We start from the raw sequence: 23,376 nt of genomic DNA on the forward strand, positions 1-23,376 counted from the left end.
TTGCAAACATTTTGACTTCATGTTTAGCCACATCTCCCGCTGGTTTATCCTGTCCGTGTGTTTCTCTCCAGGACTTTGTTGCCGTTTGCGTGTCCTTGTCCTTCAGCGAAGTATTTTACTGCCGCAAAACTCGCCATGTTGTCTCCGTTTTCCGCACCGGTGTTAGGACGTAAACATTGGATTCTCGCTTCTGCCAAAATAACCCCGCCCACTAAAAATCCAGCCAATCACAGCCAGAGTTCTCGCAGCCCTGCCGAAATAGTTCTGCTGAGCTGATGCGTCAGCCAGACCTGCCGAACAGGAGCTGCGAGAACAAAATGACTGACAAAATGAAATGAAAGTTCTCCCGTCTTGTGGAGTGTGAATAGGCCTTTGCCTGGAGTAGTGTCTGACCTCGCTCACTCTTGTTCAATTTGGTACTTTCTTCTTCTGCTGGATTTTGTTGCTACAAAGATGGAACACGAAACTGTCCACATTTCCAAAGCCTGTAATCCATCACTGAAGTTGTTCTGAGCAGTTTTGTTGTCAAGTCGCCTCTTTCACCTAACAAGGTTCACATCTGCGCTTCCCTTTGGTGTTAACGTGCAGAACCAGGGCCGATTTAGAGGCAGACAGATGTGGGTGTTTCTAAGGCTGATGTCGATATGCTCGGCCGATTTTCTTGGCCGATATTTCAAAATGCCAGGTCTATAATCCTGTAAAAATAAATACTTACTTCCAGTAGTGGCCGATTTTATTTGATGACTTTATGTGATCCAATCGTAGTTTCTGTCCCAGCTTTGATTAGTTGTCGTTAGCATTAGCATATTGCTGCGAGCCGCTGCATTTTGCACGGTGATCAAAAACACAAATGCAGGTTAAAACTAACTCGACGATGGAATTCTCCAGATTATGCACTTCAAAATGCAGCATGTCAATAATAACTTGTGTTTAAAGGGGGAGTGTAAAAATGTTAAAACTAAAAGTATTTTCCCCCTACATGTTCCAGCCATGTCCTGATGTGTAGAATGAGCCCAGACCTGTTCACCAAAATCCTGCACTGTCACTCAAAAAGGTGTTAATTCGGGTCCGAAGTGCCGCCCGTCATGCACAATATAGGGACTGCAGTTACGCGTAAGACCTGAGGTGGCGGTAGTGAGCATAAAATGACCAACTTGCATCTAGTCTCTTTAAAGGAACAGGCCACCGTTTTTACATACTGAGATATGTTCTTACCTTAGCTTTGACGAGTTCTTTAGGACCTGTCTGATCTTCCCCCGTGCCTTCAGTCACGTAAACACAGCGCAGACGGCGTTAGCATTTAGCCTCTCCCTCTCTCCACTATAGCTCCAAAACTGGTTTATTCTAAGCGGATAAAAGGGGGGACTATATTGTAAGGCGTAATAATACCAGGAGTAGTTCGAAATCCGTGCAGTAATCTTCACTTTACTGCGCGGATGCCAAACTACTCCTGGTATTATTACGCCTTACAATATAGTCCCCCCTTTTATCCGCTTGAGAGAGCTTGGTAGCTTCTATCTTGACCTGTTTTGGAGCTATAGTGGAGAGAGGGAGAGGCTAAATGCTAACGCCGTCTGCGCTGTGTTTACGTGACTGAAGGCACGGGGGAAGATCAGACAGGTCCTAAAGAACTCGTCAAAGCTAAGGTAACAACATATCTCAGTATGGAAAAACGGTGGCCTATTCCTTTAACTAGATTAAAGAATTGAAGCTAACCAATCTTCACTGCGATGTTTGTCACCTCCCCTGAGGCCTAGGGAGTTGTGGGTTGTTGTGGGTGGCTCTTTCCAATGCAAAAAAAAAACGGGAAATCCCCAAATATCGGCCCGGTATATCGGCCGGCTGATGTATCTAGCTCTGATTTGTGGAAAGAGAAGACAGCCCTCTGGAACATGTCATACGCGAACAGTTCACAACATCGTAGCACAGGTGGATCAATAGCATTAGCCTCTGTTAGCATAACACTGGCTTAGCTTCATAGCAATCTTTTAGCAGCTTCTTTCCTCCAGTTTTTTGGCTTTGGCACTGCTGAAAAATTAAACAAACTCCCTCAAAAAGGCGCCCTCAGATACCTTTGTTGTGCGCGATCCTTCGTTGCCTGTGTCGTGTTTAAGTTAGCCTTAAGAGAAAGCTCGCGGTGGCTTATGGATTACGGCCTCGGAAGTCAGCCGCGGTGATTCCCTGTTTGTGCGGCAGGCTGAGGACGCCGAGATGGAGTAAGTGATTGGGTTGTTGGCTAACGCTGTAATCTTCTCCATCAGGCGTCCGCTGTGAGATAACCAGCGGCCTCACTGACCCCGGCCTTCGGCAGCTGCTCAACCTGCTCTGCGCATCAACAAGGGCTAAAGCTAAAGACTGTGTGGCCTTCATGAATAACGAGCCCCGGATAAAAAGCCGACGATGGAGGCTGTACATGTTTTAGGGTCAGATGACGATGTTGTGGATCTGATTTGCATTTTTAATCAAATATTCATGAGGAGGATCAGGAGCACTGTTTCAATTTGACATATTGTGAATTTGATGTGTTATGTATCAAAGTGATCGTAGTGTGTGGAAAGGGTTATGTTTGTGTGTGTCTCAAGGTTTGTTTAGAGCGCCCCCCTCTGGTTAAAGCCTGGTTCACACAGGAAGGTTTTCAAATTGCTGACAGATTTTCCAAACCTGAGAGAAAAACCTCCACAGGTAGAACAGTTTTGGTCGTACATGGGGATGTCACGATGAAATATTTTGAGTCATGATGAGTTATCGAAATTAAGAAAAAAGACTGAGAATATTCACAAAAAAGAACCAAGACATTATTTGCACATTTTTATACATATTTAATGATTGTTTTACTTGAGAACCTTTCAGCCTATGTTTTATCTTTATGATTTTACCCATTCAGAGACTAGATGCAAGTTGGTCATTTTTACACTCACTACTGCCACCCCAGGTCTTGTGCGTAACTGCAATCTCTATATTAAGGCGAGACACGGCAGGTGAAAATATTGATTTTTCACGTAGTGGTCGATGTGCTTTTTTTAATCTATTTTCCTCCCTTTACATCTTAGTTTTCATGTCAGATATAAAAATGCTGATGTTTATTTTATGATGTTTTGTCTGCGAGGTGGGGGCGACCCGGAAGTAGAAAGGCCGTCTTTCCCGCGGGTTTTCATTCATAAATATTGACAGATTTGACATCCACGTGTCCTGCTAAGGGGCCCCGTGATGACGCTTTCACCCAAATATGGTGTTTTTCCTCCTACGAGACGCTGGAGCGGAAAAGTGGAAGAACGGGCCGAGCATGCGCACTCGCTACAAAACTTCAGGGCTGGTTTTCTCTGAATGAGAGAAGCCGCACTCGGGCAGAGCCTGAGCCCTTATAGAAGCTCCCACAGACTCCAAACTTTACAGTCTGAGACCAAACAATGTTTTGAAGGTTTTTTCAGAGGGATTTTTTAATATCTAATTCCTAGCCTGATTTATTCAGCTTTGAAACCAAAAAAACAGGCGGAGTTTTTACAGATATTTTCACTGCACCGCTTTCACCGCCTTGAAAAAATCTTAGTTACTTATATGTCAATAAAATAAAACCATAAAATTTAATCTGGCTCAATATTTAGATTTCGTTGCCCAAAATATAGGCAATTTTGGCCATTTTAATGCTCAAAATGCCTTATTTTTATGTGAAAACACAAAATGGCAGAAAAGGTGCAATACATTTTTTTCTCATATTTATATCTGTGATGTTCAGCAAAAGTTTCAAATTGACATCTCTACATTTATTTTTTTTCCCCTATTCACCTGCAGTGTCTCGCCTTAAGCATGTGAATAGATCTGGGCTCATTCTACACATTAGGACATGGCTGTAAAAAAAAAAGGTAATAATAATGAAGGCATTAGAAATGATTAGCAATATCTAAAGGAATGTTTTCAAAATATATTCTTGAAGATATTCTCTCACTAAACAAGTGAACCTGTCGTCTCATCCATGCGCTCGCACCTTTCACTTTTGTTTTTACCGTCACATAACAAAAGCAGTGGCACGTCGTTCTTTTGGAACTCTTCCCATGGCGACGTTATGCAGTTATTGTGCCAAATGGATGCGACTCGCTCTCTGCACATAGGATAATTATTTTGGGCTGGATTTTACCGTTTATTTGCCGATCAGTTTGTGCACTGCTGTGGCTCCTGGGACGTGATGGTGGTTTAGGTCCTATATTTCTTACGATGAACCTACCGTGAGCTTTTAGTACCACGATGATTGTAAAGCTGGCTCATCTCGACCCTCGTTGTACAGTGTGTGGTGTCGCAGCAGCACATCACACGTGAACCGATTTCTCTCACCAACGTTCCCGGGAAATCTCGCAAAAGCTCACAAGGTCAAACGTGAGTAAACAAACATGGCGGACGAAGAAGAGGCAGTGGCGATAGATGGTACGAACCGGAGTTTCTGTTTCGGATCCCCCTCCGAGTGTCCCGGTGCTTCCTTGCCGCCTCGGCACCTCTCGTTCTGATTAACTGCACGTCAGGCGGCGGCTCGTTTGTCCTCGGCTCAACACACACCAGGAGAAAACAATCCAAAGTGTTGAATATCCCCGCTTTGAGGTCAGAGCGTTCCCAACGTCCTTCCGAGCAGACGACCATAGTCAGGAATATCTGATGAGAGCCATTACTGTAGGGCTGAAACAACTAATCGATTAATCGACGACTAATCGATTATTGAAATAGTCGACAACTATTTTAGTAATCGATTAATTGTTTTCTGGTTCACACAGACTCGAATAGAGGCAAAAATTACATGAAAATGTAGTATTTTTGATGAAAACCTGCTGTGTTATTATAGCAAGTGTATATAGTACACTTTGTACATTGTAAATTTCATGAATATCTGTTTGTGTCTCATCCAATCAGAAGCAGAATTGGCACCAAGAGCCTCCAACAAACATTTACTTTACGTTTACTCCATCAACATGTCCTCAAGCGGATCCACTTTAGCTTTATGTGATAAAAAAATGGAAAAAATAACATTTTCCTACACCATTCATAGCCAAGCGGCTAATCGATTAATCGTAAAAATAGTCGATAGATTAATCGAGATCGGGTGAGGAGCTCAGTTACCCGGGAGGAGCTTGGAGTAGAGTCGCTGCTCCTTCATGTCGAAAGGAGCAGCTGAGGTGGCTCGGGCATCTGTTCCGGATGCCTCCTGGTCGCCTCCCGCGGGAGTTGTTCCAGGCATGTCCTAGTGGGACAAGGCCTCGTGGAAGGCCCAGGACACGGTGGTGGGACTATGTCTCCGAGCTGGCCTGATGTCGCCTCGGGGTCAGAACAGCTGGAGGAGGTGTGTGTGGATCGGGAAGTTTGGGCATCTCTGCTGAGACTGCTGTCCCCGCGACCCGGCCCCGGATAAAGCGGAAGAAAATGGATGGATGGATGGAGATTAATCGATTACAAAATAATCGTTAGTTGCAGCCCTACATTACTGTAATCTTTAAGATTCTCGGCAGGGGAGAATCGGGGCTAAAATCGGCCTAATTATCCTGCCGTGTGAACCAGCCTTAAAGGGACATTTCAGGATTTTTGACATGGGGCCTCATTTCCTAGTTATCCAGAGTGTTTTTTTCATTCATGCAGTCCTTATTGGAACAGTTTAGCGGTGCTAGGTTAGCACATGTCTATGGTAACTAGTAGCCTGCACTTAAAACCTCTTCAAAATCATCAGGTCGTCCCACAAACGTTGCCATATCTGATTTGTCGAAAGCTCCTTTGTGAATTTCACGTGTAGATCCGGTAATCCAGCAGATCACTCCGCCGCTGCGTAGCTACAACCAGGAAGCTGATGCAAAATGGTTATATTTAAAAACATATTCAGTCGACACAGACATTTATATGGTTAGTCTGGTGTTATAAGTGTTATAATTTGCCTCAGGTGCTCTGTGCTTGGGTCAGTCTGTTTTTAATGCAGGCTACTAGTTACCATAGACATGCACTAGCCTAGCACTAGCCCAGCACCACTAAACTCTTCAAATATAAGAACTGCATGAATTTAAATACAAAAAATCTCCAGAAATCAACAACACTCTGGATAACTGTCAAAAACCGTGACATATCCCTTTAAGGTTTACTTCATCGATCCCCGTAGAGAAACACATATTCGGCCTCCCCAAGCGCATGCAGGCTGTCCGGTGACGGCTCATGGGCTTTGAGAATGCAGAGGACACTTTTCGATCCTTTCTATTACGCAACATAATCCAGGAACTACAGATCTGGGTACTTGTGCGTTAGAAGAAGCTCCCATTGTGTGCTTAGAGCTCCTCTGCCCACCACTGTCACGTAAGCCTTTTATAAACCCTTATTTCGACACAGTTTTCCCACCCCGAGGAGTTGCTTCCAGGCGGCTTAGTCGGGCGGTGACACGGACCGGCCCCGCTCCACCACGATGCGCTAGATCGGGGATGTTTGGCGAGAAACATAACGCCTCGACAGTGAAGAACCGCTCATTTATTAGCTCAGCCTTGAGTTGTAGCCGTCATCCCCCCGCACTAGGGGTGTAACGGTACGCTAAAATTGTATTCGGTTCGGTTCACGGTTTTGGAGGGCTCGGTTCGGTTAATTTTCGGTACAAATAAATAAGAACTAACAAAAATTTTCTTTTGAAAAGCTGCCAATACACAATAGAATTCTTGCATAAAATAAATAAAAGTGACCCATTTGGGTGATATTTTAAATAAATTGCACTCTTATAATGAGAGTTACTGTAAACTCATGAGAACCATGTGGATTCAACTCAACAAAAAGGCCACAGTGAACGGCTTTTTACTCTCGTCTACTCGCCAAACTACTGTCCTGATACTCTAGACTCACCAGACACAGTAAGAAGAGGGTTTAAATGAGAGTGAGGCCCAGAGTATGCGCAGAGAAAACATGAGAGCTGCGCCCGGGACACAGGTGACATGATGCAGCCGCGGAGGAGCCGCGCATGAGGCGAAGCACCGGGAGACAGACGGCCGAGCGGGACATGAGCGGAGAAGCACTCGCGCTTTGGAAGAGACAAGGGGAAGGCGGTCGGTCTCTCCTGCTCATTCACTTCACCAGACTACTCCGTTTTGGTGTTATATGTGGCGAAGTAGGCGGAGAGTGAGTGCGCGCTGGAAGAGCCTGTCCCCGTAACAACAACGCGTATAGGAAGAACCGGCTCTGAGCGCTGGTGTAACTTTTTGGCTGAAGTGCGGACGTGACGGGATATTGTAGCGAGGCTCAAGACTTTTAATCAAATACTTAAAGCCAGCGCCTGTAGTTTCTCTCGGCTACTCATGCAGCTTCAATGTACGTCACTCAATAGCGTCCGTGCGGAAACTCGCGTAGGAACTTTGTTCCGCGGCACTTAATATGACGCTAATAATAAATTTACATTATTTAATGAAAATAATACACCGAAACGGTACGCAAGTGGACCGAACCGAACAGGCCGAACCGAACGGTTCAATACATCCCCGTGAACCGTTACACCCCTACCCCGCACTGTTAATTCTGACATACTTTACAACATACTTTAATTTAGTTTTAGTCTTAGTCTTTTGACTAAAATGTAGATACATTTTATTGCTTAAAATTTCTTTATTAGCATTTTTTTTTGTTGAAATTTCACACAGGCAGGATTTGAGGACAATATATTGGTCTGAGAAAAAAAAAAATATATATATATAATAAAAAATGTCCCCACCACTCAGGTCTCCTATCCTGTCCTCCAACCCATTCACTAAACCCTCCAGGGCTCCCTTCCCACCCATGATCCCCCCCCATCCGCTAGGGGCCTGAAAGAAAGGAAAACCTGTAAAGCAAGAAGAGTCAAGAGAAAAGGAAGAAAGAGAAGAAGCAGTTGAAAATAATATTGGAAGAAAAAAGAAAAGAGAAGAAAAGGACAGTAGAAGAGAAAAGAGTAAAGGAGTAAAATAAAGGAATGCGCTAAAAAAAGATATAGTAGTTAAAAACAACAGAAATGCACTCACACATACTGTACATATTGTGAAGAAAGGAAGGAAAGAAGGAGGGGAAAAGATGATAATGATAAAAAAAGTTAAATGTAGATACATTTTAGTCGAGATTTAGTCCAAAAAATCGTTTCAATTTTAGTCTAGTTTTAGTCGACTAAATTTAATTTAAGACTCCCCTCCTGGAGCCACCACCTTAACGTGGTGGAGGTGTTTGAGCGCCCGAATGATCCTGGAGCTCTGTTGTCGGGGGCTTCGTGCCTCTGGTAGGGTCTCCCATGGCAAACAGGTTCTAGGAGACGGGTCAGACAAAGAGCGGGTCAGAAGCCCCTTATGGGCTGGAGCAATGTGATTTGGGCAGATCATACAGCTGCTCCCACGACCCGGCAACGGACAAGTGGAAGAAAATGGATGGATAAATTTAAGACTAATTTAGTGGACTTTGCATTGATAATATTCATTATAATCATATTTAATGTTGTTCCTCTGCTTCATGGAGCTGCTCCACATGTACAAAGCTCAGAGCTGATCCTTTGGCAGAGAATTTACATGATCTGAGGCTCTTTCAGACGATCAATACAAGTTTGGATGATTTTAGTCTCTCCTTTTCATTTTTATTTAGTCATATTTTAGTCGAGTAAAATATCTGGACATTTTAGTCACAGTTTTAGTCTCATGAGAAACTTTTAATTTAGTTTTAGTCCAATTTTAGTCGACAAAAACATCACTTTGACTAAAATTAAGACTAAATATTTTAGTCGAAGAACACTGATCCCCTGCTCACTCCTTCCCGCCTCCCTCGCAGCGAACGCAGACACTCCTCGTTTGTTCATGTGCAAAATACCGACAGTGTGTACGACTTGGAGCAGGGGAACAGCCGTCTGCAGCAGCCACGAGCCTCCAGTTCTTCATGAGCGAGGTGAAGTGAGAACACAGTGGTCGTGTGACTGTGGGCACCCTGCGGTTAGCGAGAAAATGCTGCGCCTTTGTCATGCTTTTCACAAAAACCCCCACAACAACAGGAGATTAATAAACAGCAACGTCTTTATAGCTTGCGATTGAAACCACGAGGCGGATTCACATTGTACAGTTTGATTTTTTGAGCAGTGTGATAAAGCAAAGCCCGTCCGAGTGTGTGTTTTGTTTGGTGAAGCACCTCCGATAATAAACGGCGTCGTATTATGTAACACGTTCGCTCTGACCCAGTTCGGTTTGTGGCTGCTCAAGGGCCAGAGCCACATTATTATTATCCACATCCGCGCCGCATTATTCCGGTTTTTGATCTTGAGCAAAAACAGAAGCCAAAAAAAAAAACCGCAGAGTGTCCCTGGAGGAAGAAAAACGGCCGTGGGTTTTGGTGAAGTGGGTGAAGTGAACACAAACGCAATAGTATCTGCGCGAGGTCGGGTTCGAGTCGGTCACGCGCTCTTGGTTTAAGCGGCCGGCACGACTTTGTGTGTGTGTGTGTGTGTGTGTGTGTGTGTGTGTGTGTGTGTGTAGCGCATAATAAACAGAAATAGAAGTGGCTCGTGTTGACTGTTCAGCCCACGATGCCAATCTGTGTGTAGCATATCTTTCTGTCCAGTGTTCGAGCATAATAGGCCTTTTCCACTGGCAATTCCTGCCCAGCCCAGTGCCAGGTCTGCGCGTTTTAGTCGCGTGTCTTCTTCCCCGGTCAGGCCTGGGTCAAACTGGGTCAGCCAGGTACAAGTTTAAGGGCCGAGCTTAAAGGAATTGGCTTGTTGCACTGTATGGCTATGCTAGTTCCTCTGACCTGAACTTGTGAGCGCCAGTACTTCCTGTCTGTATTCTTTTCCTAGAATAATAACCATATTGTGTAAAGATTATGTTGTGGGCAGTGAGTTCCTGGCAGATGATCATTTACTGTGTTCAAATGTTGATGTAACGAGTTCAGAGGAGACGCCTGTGATCATAAAGGATTGACAGTTTGTCTTGAAGCTAAAGGCTAACATGCTATAAAAAATGTAATAAAAGGCACTATTTCAAATTGTATAATGCATGAAATTAATGTTAGCCTTTAGCTTCAAGACAAACTCACTGATGCTTATAAACACAGACGTCTCCTCTACGGAAATATTTACACTGTAGCAACTCGTTCACCTGCAGGAAGTGATCGTCTACCAGGAACTCACTGTCCACCACAGAATCTGCAGGAAATGCGATGATTCGAACGGGTCTAAGCTAATTTTAATGGAATTTAATACGGACAGGAAGTACAGGCGCCCACAACTTCAGCTCAGAGGAACTAGCGTAGCCACACTGTGCAGCAAGCCAATAGGCCACCGTGATGTTCTTACCTTAGCTTTGACGAGTTCTTTAGGACCTGTCTGATCTTCCCCCGTGCCTTCAGTCACGTAAACACAGCGCAGACGGCGTTAGCATTTAGCCTCTCCCTCTCTCCTCTATAGCTCCAAAACAGGTCAAGATAGAAGCTACCAAGCTCTTCCACGTTTTCCCTATTTAAATATGGTTACGTGAAGTGTTGCACTACAAAGTATAATTACACAAAATTAAACAATGTGGATTTTCTAAGCGGATAAAAGGGGGGACTATATTGTAAGGCGTAATAATACCAGGAGTAGTTTGGCATCCGCGCAGTAAAGTGAAGATTACTGCACGGATTTTGTGACTAAAATCATCCAAACTTCTATTGACCGTCTGAAAAAGCCTCATATCATTTAAATTCACTGCCAAATGAACAGGTTTGTGCTTTATTGGGCGGCACGGTAGCGCAGCGGTTAGCGCTCTCGCTTCACAGCTAGAAGGTCCGGGTTCGATTCCCACCTGGACGGGCCTTTCTGTGTGGAGTTTGCATGTTCTCCCCGTGTCTGCGTAGGTTTCCTCCGGGTACTCCGGTTTCCCCTACCACTAAAAACATGCACAATAGGCCAGGATGAATGATGTGTGTGAGTGAATGTATGGTGGTGTCAGAGGTGTGTAGTCGCGAAAGTGCCTCTGACAGTCTCCCCCAGGGGAAACTGAAGCTACAAACGTAATTACCATCACCGAGTGTGGAATGAATGTACAATTGTCTCATGTAAAGCGCTTTGTGACTATATGTCTGTGAAAGGCGCGATATAAATAAAGATCTTCTTCTTCTTCTTCTTTATTCATGTGGAAGCAGCTCCATGAAGTCGAGGACCACAATAAACATGATTATAATGAATATTATAAATATAAGTCGACTAAATTAGTCTTCATTGAAGTCGACTAAATCTTGACTAAAATTAAATTACATTTTAGTCAAAAGACTAAGACTAAAACTAAAATAAAATATGTTGTCAAAATTAACACTGGCTCACAGGCCGTTTCCTACCTGGAAGTTATTTTTTAAGAACATTATACTTAAAGGTGCCAGCAGGAGGAGCCCCAGATCTTCACCAGCTCATTTCATTCTTAGAGACATATTTTCAAATTATACAACACAATATGTCAAAGCTGAGGGTCTATTTTTAGGCTCCGTCCTCACGCTAACAACTGTTACTGACACGTTTCTTTTCACCAGTGATAATTCAGAACTCGCTGATCCAGCCAGTGTTGCTGAGTCGACTCTTCTCTATTTTTACGAGTTTGGGCGGCGTCTCCCCAATCTGCTAAAACATTTCTTCTTCCACTCTCCTGTGGTGTGTGTCCTTGAGTAAGACCATGTTCTCGCATGAAATTCCTAGTGTTGCTCTGACTTTGAAAGTTGTCAGCGCGAGATGACAGCTCAGTCGTCGAGTTAGCCCTGGGGCATGCTGACGATACAGAAATAGGTTACTGCCACAATCCAAGACATGCTTGTTGTCAACAGAGGTATTAAGCGTGATCCACCGCACACACTTTAGTATAATCTTTCTCTTTGTGTGGTTTTCCTATAGGTACAGTAAAGTCTATGAAGTATTAAGTAGTGATGCACGATAATGCCAATTTGAACCAATAATTCCGCATGTCCCGATACCGATAACCGATAATGACACCTGATTATGTACTGTATATATGTTTGCACTTTATTTTGTGACAATAACTCAATGTAACAGTTCACAGTTCTGCCCAAAATGTATTAAAGTAACGTGTTTACCTTAATAAATCCTCTCCGTAGTCCCTGTGGGGGTAATACAAGTGTTTATGGGATGATTGGAGGGTCTTTCATCGCCCCCTGGTGTCTCTGACCAGAAAACCATGTTTGCAACTTGACTGCCACCGGCCCGGAGAAAGCAATACACACTAATGGAATCACGAAGAAGAAGCTAACATGCTAACGGGCAAAGCTAACTGCAGGCTAACGTCACTTTAAACAGTATTTAGAGCCAAGTTCGAGTGAAAAAAAATATTTCCATTGTATAATTGGATGCACAGTAACCCTCTCTCCCTTCGCCTTTCCTGCCAGTTAGTATTTGCTCTCCAAGACATTTAATAAGTAAAAAAATCGTAACTTGCTACGACACCTGCAGTTGTGCTTATGGCCTCTAGGGGGAAGAGTTACTTAGTACTGCTTTAACTCTACCAAGCAATATACAAGTGTGTAAATATAAATCAAATAATGAGTTTTACTTTGGGTTTGAGTCTCCACCTGTTTCTAAAGCTCTGGTTTTTACAGTTCCATCATCTGAGCAGGTCTATCTCTGCTCATCTGTGTCACATCTTATTAAAAAAAAAAAAGAAGAAGAAGAATATTACTACTGCTACTTCCTTCCTAGTATTTTTCTTTTTGTGGACATCATACTAATGGATTATTATTCACACTGGAATATAGACAGTATTATAGTATTTCACTGAGTCTAGAGGCGTCTCTGACGTGAGAGAAAAGTGATGCCAAATCCGTGACAGATTCTGACTAATAATACGACACTACAGCACAAAAACAAGACTCTCTCCTGCATTGGGCTCATTTATGCATTTGTGACTCGTGTGGCAGCGCGGCTCATTTCATCAATGTAAAACTCCTCTCGTTCATAGCTCTTCGATCGCGGGGCTGTCGTGTTTATTTGATCAGAAATACGAAGATAATACATGGGTTTAGGGCCCGGCTCTGTTCCAGTAACTTACGTGAGCGGATCACTGGTTCACATTCCCTCGTCTTTTTGTTGCGGAGCTAATGTTGAAGTGACTTCGATGTAAAAAGTCGAAAAACTCTTCCTTCGCGGGGAGCGCCTGCACAGCTGTTTCTCTGGAATACTCGATGTGTTTTTCAGCTAAAGCCGTGCAGAAGTCGGCCGTGGAGAGCGTATATCTGCTGCTGTAAACGTGCTGTCCTGAGTCTGCAGCAGCTCTGGTCTGCAGGACCTGCGGGGCGGCGCCGCTGAGAGAGAAAGGCAGCGAGCTGGAGCCGCAGATTCAATGTCATTTCAACCTGAAAAGACTCACAGAAACGGAATGACAGTATGAGTGTTTTATTAACGAACATGAATCATTATTGGGGCTCAGACTGAACGAACGATATGGAATGCATGGCTTTGACGAATGATAGCCATGATCTTCCCCGGAGCCTGGACCCTGGTGGTGGTGGAAGAGAGACCTGGGTCGGCCACTTGATGAGCGGAGCCGAGGAGGAGCCGGGCGGAGAAAGGGGTGGAGGAGGGTCGTAGCACGGCTGGCAAACGGCTGAGTGATTGACCAGGAAGCTTAAAATGGGGATCCTGAGCGATGAGCGGCTGGTGAGGGGTTGAGCAGCTGCGGTGATTGGCTGTTGTGAAGGTGCGGCTTGATCGGAGTCCGTGATTGGATGATTGGAGTTCGCCGCCGGTGATGAGGTGATGAATGAATGCAGCTGGTAGGTCTTCCAGGTTGAATTTGCGCATAAGCTTCATTTGAGCTTATAATTATCGGCCGAATTTTTTTTATCGGCTGTATCGGGGATGGCGCCAAAACGCAGATAAATGCCGATAATTATCACGGTCGATATTATCGTGCATCCCCAGTATTACGCTAAGCTTGTTTTCTGCTAGGTTTGATTTCAAAGCTCGAAGCATTCAGTGAAAAGCTTCGTGTAGAGCTGTTCAGATCCAGGGCCTGTGAGTGAAAGGCGCAGGCGTGAGATGATTGCTCAGATTGCCCGGTGTGGCCCCGCTGCCGTTTTCCCCGAGACCGGCCTGTTTATAAAGAGTGCGATGATGGATGTGGATCCCGGCGCTTGTTGACTGTAAACTCCGCTCTGCCTCGTATTGATGAAGCCGTCAGACCTGAGCAGCGAAGGGTTAATGCCTTACATACTCGGGGCCCGTGGCCACAGACAGATGCGCGTTGCTCGGTCTCATTGATTTCATATTAGCCCATTTAGAGGCCGCGGCGCTCCCATCACTATCTATCAGAGAGGCAGCTAATCATCAGGCGCCACATGCAGAGCAGCCGCCGCCGCCGCCGCCGCACTCCAGCGCCGACTGCTTTCACGCTCGGTTCGGCATCGCAATCAAAGGTTATGTCAGACTTTTCGTTAAGATCACAATTACCATAGTCATGTTTATCCAAGGAATATTGCACCTAATTTACCCGAAGGGATTATGGCACAATTAGAATTAGATAAAGGCACACGGTGGTACAGCTGTTAGCACTTGTGCTTCACAGCCAGAAGGTCCTAGGTTTGATTCCCACCAGGGACGGGGCCTTTCTGTGTGGAGTCTGTTCTGTCTGAGCCAGGACTTACAGTAAACTGGTTAAAAAACAGGACTAAACCAGGACTGAATAAGAAACTAGACTCTTAGACAAAGAGAAAAGCAGTGACAACAAGAAACGCATGGGCTTTACCTTTAGCTTTACCTTTAGCTTTAGCTTTAGCTTTACCTTTAGCTTTACCTTTACCTTTAGCTTTACCTTTAGCTTTAGCTTTACCTTTACCTTTACCTTTAGCTTTAGCTTTAGCTTTACCTTTAGCTTTAGCTTTACCTTTAGCTTTACCTTTAGCTTTACCTTTAGCTTTACCTTTAGCTTTACCTTTAGCTTTACCTTTAGCTTTACCTTTAGCTTTACCTTTAGCTTTACCTTTAGCTTTACCTTTACCTTTAGCTTTAGCTTTACCTTTACCTTTAGCTTTACCTTTAGCTTTACCTTTAGCTTTACCTTTAGCTTTAGCTTTAGCCCCAGAGCCTGAAGTTACTGCTGTTGTTTAAACTCCAGCTGCACCGGAGCGTTTGGATCAAAGATTGTTTGTGGAAAAGGTGAGGCTCACTCTGCATTAGCCATGTTTGGAACAGTTATGGTGCATCGTCAGTGACAGAGTGAGCGCTCTCACTATGTAACAGATCTGTGACGTGTGAGGAGCTTTCACTGTGGAACAGCTCAGTGAGTTTAGAAAAGTTTATCTTCAGTAAACGGTCCTGATGTGGATCTGGTCTGTTCCTGCAGCTCAGGAGGTAATAATGTCCTTTCTCTCTTTTTTATCTCTGCTTTAGTGGGAATTCTGCTCAAAACATGAAGTCACAGGTGACGCTGCTCCTGTTTTCTGATGTTTGGACTTCCTCCTGAACGATACTTTTCCTTTGCACATTATTTTAACTCAATTAAAATAACACAGGTGTCGAAAAAAGTACCGTTAAGGCACCGGTACCGAAAAGCAGGTATCGTTAAAGTAGTGGTATTGAAAAAAAAAACGAACGGTGCCCAGCCCTAGTCGGGACAGTACAAGTTAATGAACGAGCCACGCCAGATTGTAGCATTGAGCTAATTTTCATCCGTCGTCCCCCATGCGCGCACTCAAACACAGGCTCAATCCGAAACCATCAAATTAAAGCCTCTAAGCACTAACACTAGCAACTAACTCCTTAACCTTTCATGGGTCGACTGTTAGATCTGTGCAGTTAGTGAACTAGAGCTTCAGCAGCATTTGAACAATCCGTCCATCCTTAAACAGGGGAAAGGGAAGTGACATCACCAACAGCTGTTTTTCTTCTTCTTTAAAGTTATTGGTGGAGTGCAGGCCAAACAAAAGTGCATGTCGCCCCCTAGTGTCCAGTGTCCAACAACAACATAGTGTCCAAACAAAGACATTTAAGGAGAAAAATAAATCCAAATGATCCAAACATTTCCCTTTAGTGTTGTTTTATTTCAGCAGCTGTTTCTTAAAGCTACAGCAGCAAATGATCCATGTGGCTTAAGTTTCTACTAAATAAAAACAAAAGCATTTAATCTGTTTCCTGAGTTTCCTCTTTAACACTGACATGTGACTGAGCTGTGGGGACGACAACATGGATTTATCACTTTATAAAGTTTGGCTTGTGCAGAATCTTAATTTTTAATTATTATTATTTTTATTATTAAATGTGCTCCTGTCAATCAACAGTGGTTGCGCATGAATCACTCGAGGCTGGGGGCGAGGGGGGTGGGGGGGTTTGGCGCAGTGGCTTGTGGGACGGCACATAGCTCCTAATCACTGGTTAGTTAGCATCAGAGGTCCCTATGCTAAAGTGGCCATGATAGTTAGCATCAGAGGTCCCTATGCTAAAGTGGCTATGATAGTTAGTATCAAGGCTCCTTTTCCTAACTACTTCCTAACTGACTTACCAATTCGGAGGCAACTTGCCATGGCGGACGCTGACGCACATCCGGTTTGGCGTAAGAGCTCTTACCAATCTGCCCGTTTCGGAAGCAGCCACACTCTCATACATCCTGGCCTATTGTACATGTTTTTTAGTGGTAGGGGAAACTGGAGTACCCGGAGGAAACATGTGCAGACACGGGGAGAACATGAAAACTCCATACAGAAAGACCCCATCCCTGGTAGGGTGCTAACCGCTGCGCTACATGGGACTCTTCCATATTTGACCTAAATCCAAAACTAAATGGAAACTAAACGTATGTGAACCCAGTAGGTTTTAATGAGAGAACAATACTGTAGCATTTACTTCACAGGCTAAAGAGGAAACGTGATTCAAAGCTGACTCCAGTCTTGTGTTACATGTTTGCATTGATGTTTACCTACAACCCGTCTCCCTGGCGGCTGCAGTTAAACCACAGGCCGCGGCGCTGCGAGTCTTAAGTGGGCTGATTCAGAGCCTGTTGCCGTTTCTTATCACGCCTCTAATTCCTCCCGTGCGTCTGCCAGTGCATGAGAGCGCAGCGCCGCGTGAGTCACGGCTCCAGAGCTTGGCCGAGGAACAGAAAAAGAGAAGGTTATTACGAAAGAGGTGAAGAAGAAGAGACGTGTTGCGGAGCGCGGCTATATTAGCATCTGCCAGAGTAAAAAAAAAAGGTTGTGAGCCAGTTATGGACGAGAGGGAGGCCTATTTCACGCCATCCCCCTCCTCTATTCTCAATGTGATGTTTGTAAATGTGTAGAAATGGTTAAATGGGCTCTGAGGTCGGAGCTGAGGAGGCCTGAAGGAGGACCAGAGAGGAGATCCGTAGCTGTAGTGACCGGAAATGAAGTTCTCGTAGTCGCTGCTGCAGGAGAAGAGCACAGATTTATCTTGTGAAATGTATGTGGCGGCGTTGAAAGGCTGTTTCTCCTTCTCCAGATATCAAGTGTTATTGTCTCCACTTTCTACTGTACAGCGTGGAAGCGCAGCGCTGCCCCCTATCGCCGAGAAGAGGAACTTGTGTTATCATTATTGGAGTCAAAGTCAGTGGAGATAACGGTTATACGCTTGTGCCTGGAGCGGCATTCAATCAGAAAAAATCCAATATGACTGAGAACTGATGCTAAAGCGACTGTAGCCTCTGATTCTCGTTAGCAAAGGATCTTTTCCTGAATGAGTGGGACAAAACAAACAGGGCTGGGCACAGATGCAATGTTTTTTTTTATACCAATACCTGAATGATGCTTTTTTTCGATACCTGTGCCAAATTAGAGAACTTGCAGAGCTATAAAACAGATTGATAATGTCATTTTTAACAGTTGTTCCTTTTTTTTTCTTTTTTAAGTTAATGTTAAATTTCCCCAAAATGTTCCCCTCCACGGTGCAAAAAGGAAATATCAAGCATTGTCTTAAATGACTTGAATTGAGGAAATGCATCTTGTTTTGAGCGGTTTTCGCTAATTTAGAGCTTTTTCCTGATCGGACCAAGTTTACTTTGCTTGTTTGAGGACATTTCAGACCAGTTCTGAGGTAAATCTCGCTTGAAATAAGAAAGTAAATTTGCCAATGAGATAAGACCAATTTTCTTTCCCCATTGGCAAAGAAAATGACCTGAAATAAGGACGAAACGTATCGAAACGAGTCAGAAACATCTCAGAACAAATGAAATAATCTAGGGCAAAAGTCCAACAACTTCTTAACTAGTCAAAACAACTAAAATTTGGATTATTATGCTCAAATTGAGATGTTTATACTGATCTAGTTATTTAGTTTTTGCGGTGTGAGCTTCCCAGGTCTGACTGATCTGGCGAAGGCGGTGTGGCCATTGATTGATTTCTGATTCAGTTCAGTTTATTCGGTCAAAATTATGACAAAAGATTTACATTCAGTTAAGTTTACTTCTTCATAACATAACATACAAAATGACCGAAAAGGTAAAGGCTGAAGCTAGTGCTTGTTTTGCCTACCCTTTTTATTTTTACTTTTTTTTTAAACTTACAGCACGTGTTTTTGTTAAACTTTCTAACATAACATTAGACATTCAAAAGGATTTTATTTTATTATTATTATTGTTTTTTTCCCCTTTTTTTTATTTGCTGACGTTCACTCTGACTCGCTGACGTGTTTTTAATTGTTTGTTGTAGCTTTTATTTCTCCTTTTTCCATGTGACGAGTGTGGCTACTCGACACCTGAACTTCCCTTTGGCGATGAACTGTATCTTTCCACTTTTCCTCCGCTATTTTTTCCACTTTTTTGTTTTCATAACCCCCCCCCCCCCCCCCCCCCCATGTTCATTATATTCTTGTTCCCCCTTTTTCTTTTTTCATCTTGTGTTTCACTTTTTCCTTCTTTTACATTTTTTCCCTCCATTCTTCCCTCCACCTCATCAAAACTTGAATATAAACATCACAGTTTTTTTGTACCTCCTTTTAACTTAAGTAAAGCTATACTTTATTGGGCACCACGGTAGTGCAGCGGTTAGCGCTCTCGCTTCACAGCTAGAAGGTCCAGGGTTCGATTCCCACCTGGACGGGGCCTTTCTGTGTGGAGTTTGCATGTTCTCCCCGTGTCTGCGTAGGTTTCCTCCGGGCACTCCGGTTTCCCCTACCACTAAAAACATGTACAATAGGCCAGGATGAATGATGTGTGTGAGTGAATGTATGGTGGTGTAGGAGGGTTCGTTGGCGCAGACGTGTGCAGTCGCGAAAGCGCTTCTGTCAGTCTCCCCCAGGGGAAACTGAAGCTACAAACGTAGTTTACACCACCGAGCAGTGTTAATTTCGTCGACTAAAATATTTAGTCTTAATTTTAGTCAAAGTGATATTTTTGACGACTAAAATTGTACTAAAACTAAATTAAAAGTTTCTCATGAGACTAAAACTGTGACTAAAATGTCCAGATATTTTAGTCGACTAAAATCAGACTAAATAAAAATGAAAAGGAGAGACTAAAATCATCCAAACTTCTATTGAGCGTCTGAAAGAGCCTCAGATCATGTAAATTCTCTGCCAAAGGATCAGCTCTGAGCTTTGTTCATGTGGAGCAGCTCCATGAAGCAGAGGAACAACATTAAATATGATTATAATGAATATTATAAATATAAGTCGACTAAATTAGTCTTAATTTTAGTCGACTAAATTGACATGCAATTTTAGTCGACTAAAACTAGACAAATTTCAACAACAAAAAAGACTAAATCTTGACTAAAATTAAATTACAATTTAGTCAAAAGACTAAGACTAAAACTAAAATAAAATATGTTGTCAAAATTAACACTGGCACCGAGTATGGAGTGAATGTACAACTGTCTCATGTAAAGCGCTTTGTGACCATGTCTGTGAAAGGTGCGATATAAATAAAGATCTTCTTGTTCTTTATTCATCTCTGTAGAGAAACTAGTTCTCTGCATTTGACCCATCCTAAATTCCGCTGGGCGACCTGTAGGAGCTCGAGATGTTTTGGTGAAAAGTGTGTAAATCCCGGTTAGACTGAAGATCTCTGACTTAAACAGATGTGGATAAAACATCCTCAAACTCTGCCTTTTGAAGCCAATGCAGCTCCACTTTGTTCCAGACCAGATGAGTTTTCTTGGGCCTCCTGCTTTTAAACACAGACGGTGGCTCTGCTGGGACATGGCTGTGGGCGCATTCTCAGGAGAAACGCGCACCAAAAGCTGCATTAAATCTTAATAAGGAGCTGCAGGTCATGTGGGAAAGAGCAGAGCCGCTGTTTGTTTGTCGGAGGTTGTTTAGTTTTGAGACTCGATTAGATTTGCAGTTTATGTTGTAAAGATTCAGTCCATGGTGAACTTTATAAACATTTGAGGAAAGACTGAACCTGGAAAACTGCTAAACTAGTACAAGAAACATCTGCTTTTCAGAACATGAGGTTTAAACTACAGGGGTTTAAGATTTTAAACAAGAACACTCATAAGTTGCCTGTGCATTAAAGTGGCTTTATAAAGCATTGAATCTGACTTGCTGTCACCTGTAGAAACTCTGGTTTGTTGGTAAAGGACGGGCATTCATTGCACTTTGCCAAAGAGCTCAGGAGTCGAGGCTCTGACCTGGAGCTGGAGTGAAAATCCCTTTCAAAATATCCATAGACTCTGTGCTATAGATACAGACGGCATCTCGTCATAGAAGGGGGCGTGGCTTTGTTGAGGGGGAAAATAGAATCTGTAGAGAAACACAATTTTCAACTCTTTTTAACAATTTTCTGGTGGAATATGAACTTATTTATCACATAAATAAAGTCAAGTCTAAATCAGGTCCATATGGATATTTTCTCACTGCAGATTGTTCAGTAGAAGTGAAAAAACGGCAGCTGTAGCTAGCACTAGCTAACCATTAGCATTAGCCGATGCTAACATGAAGCATCATGTTAGCATTCTCCGTTATTTATGTATTTATGGGCTGTTGAGCCACTTTGCTCCTCTCCATGTCTTTGTGTCTTTATTTAGTATAAACTATATTCATAATTCAGCATTTGTTAAAGTAGTTTTTGAGTAATTAGAGAAAGTTTAGATTTTTCTCTCTTAACAACTAAGTGTTGCTTTGTTAGTTCCTTATCAAAAGAGAAAACGCGCGTTTGCCTGCGAGTGGTGCAGGACTTTTTTCAACCTCCCTAAAGAAGAGGACACTCGCCACAAGTTGGAATTCCTTTCTTCAGCGACTTATCAGCCATCCGTATCTGTATCGCAGGACGCCACAATATATCGCAACATCTAGGGCTGCAACTAACGATTATTTTGTAATCGATTAATCTATCGATTGTTTTTACGATTAATCGATTAATCGCTTGGCTGTGAATGGTGTAGGAAAATGTTATTTTTTCAATTTTTTTAACACATTTATCACATTATAAGTCGGCGCTTAAGTGGTGTTGATGGAGTAAACTAAAGGGAAATTTGTTAATGAAATTTACAATGTATAAAACACTACAGACCCTAACTATAAAATCAAAGTAGGTTTTCATCAAAAATACTAAATTTTTTATATCATTTTTGCTCCATTTTAGTCTGTGTGAACCAGAAACGATTAATCGATTACTAAAATAGTTGTCGACTATTTCAATAATCGATTAGTCGTCGATTAATCGATTAGTCGTTTCAGCCCTAGCAACATCACCACATCTGACTGAGATCAACACATTTTTTTCAAACTCAGCCAAAGGCAAACGATAACTTCGTCCAATTTTAGTCTTGCTTTGGTCCTGATGTCCTTAAGTCTTTAGACACAGTTTGCTGAAAAAACAGTCACTTACAATCTGTGTTTAATCAGAATGGAACATGTGCCTCAATATCATTCCGCTCTATCACCAATGCATTAATAGACAATAATAGTTCTATGGTTGGGTCAAAACAACGTTCCCGACCAGAGCATCGCTTCCCTTTTGCTGTAAAACATCTGTGATTTAGCTCCTCTCCTCATAAATCAGCCGTTCGCCCACCATTCCCCCAAACATCCGGTGAAAATCCCAGAAATAAACGACAACAATCCCTCCCCACACTGTCACACTGTGTGGCTACGCTGCGTGGGCGCCATCTTGTGGTGAAAACTGGACGACAGCAGTCAAAGTGAACTGTTTATAAATGTGAACTCGATCGTCAAAGCTCAGGAGAGAATCAGAGTCTCAGCCTACGTTAAAGTCTCAAAATCACTGGACAGTTTTAATTGTATAGTTGTTGTGTAATGACTGTGTTGTATTTCAATGGAAGAAAGAGAAGACCTTTGTCCATGTTCAGCTTATTGTGAAAGTGTTTGTATCCCCTCTGTTTTCTCTGTAACCGAGTCCTCGTGCTGTGTGTGTTTCAGGAGCGGAGTGTGCTGCTGACCTCATGGTGTAACAGGAGTAAAGATGAGCATTAGCAGCGATGAGGTCAACTTCCTGGTCTACAGATACCTACAGGAGTCAGGTACTGCTACTGCTACTGCTACTGCTACTGCTACTGCTACTGCTACTGCTACTGCTACTGCTACTGCTACTGCTACTGCTACTGCTACTGCTACTGCTACTGCGGGGACTACGGGTACTCAGTGAGCTGCACCTGATGTATTTCTTGTAGTGGAGTGCAATCCAACATGACTTTGGCTTTTAAGAAAGTAATGGTGAACAATCTCAAGGTTTGGTTCAGCGTGTCACGAGGGGGAAAAAAAGTTTTGAAATAAAATGTTCAGCATTAGACGGCGTTTATAATCTCAATGCTGTCTAAATTTTCAAAGCTGCTTATAATGAAATGTGGCCCTGGGCTCACAATGCAATTCAACCTGGATAGACTCAAACAGACGAAAGCGGTGATTAGGAAGATTTATTGACACGTATATTAGTTTTGGCGATCAGACCCCGGCGGTAACATCGATGTATGAAAGTCAGTATGGATAAACAGCTTGTAGTTAGGGATGTTTCCCTCGGAGCCTGGACACTGGTGGTGGTATGGAAGACCCGTGAAGCTGCAGCAGGAGAAGCCATGGATGGAAGAGGCGGAGATGGGGTGGAGGCGGGTCGCAGCGCAGCTGGGAAGCGAACGAACCATGATTACTGGGGCTTAAAAGCGGGACCGAGGGCGATGATTGGCTGCTATGGAGGTGGAGGTGTGGCCCTCTCGGAAGCGATCATTGGCTGGAGGAGGTGATGCTGGAAATCGTCTCCCAGGTTGAATTAACGCCTAGGCTTCATTTCATCAAAATAGAAAACAAAGCTGTTCTTAAAGGAATAGGCCACCGTTTTTACATACTGAGATATGTTCTTACCTTAGCTTTGACGAGTTCTTTAGGACCTGTCTGATCTTCCCCCGTGCCTTCAGTCACGTAAACACAGCGCAGACGGCGTTAGCATTTAGCCTCTCCCTCTCTCCTCTATAGCTCCAAAACAGGTCAAGATAGAAGCTACCAAG

At 43.4% G+C, this 23,376-nt stretch overlaps 2 protein-coding genes across 2 annotated transcripts in view; one reads left to right on the plus strand and one right to left on the minus strand.

Moving 5' to 3' along the window:
* Positions 1-23,376, minus strand: part of rgs5a (regulator of G protein signaling 5a) — a 254,907-nt gene that overhangs the window by 183,871 nt on the left and 47,660 nt on the right. The window lies entirely within an intron of this gene.
* Positions 1-23,376, plus strand: part of tbl1xr1a (TBL1X/Y related 1a) — a 52,400-nt gene that overhangs the window by 4,127 nt on the left and 24,897 nt on the right. The window contains exon 2 of the mRNA XM_079574945.1: positions 22,298-22,398. Coding sequence (XP_079431071.1) covers positions 22,341-22,398 — 58 coding nt within the window. The 5' untranslated portion in view covers positions 22,298-22,340. The remainder of the gene's footprint in view (positions 1-22,297; positions 22,399-23,376) is intronic.

The sequence above is a fragment of the Gobius niger genome, assembly GCF_951799975.1.
Source record: "Gobius niger genome assembly, chromosome: 17".
Classification (NCBI taxonomy): domain Eukaryota; kingdom Metazoa; phylum Chordata; class Actinopteri; order Gobiiformes; family Gobiidae; genus Gobius; species Gobius niger.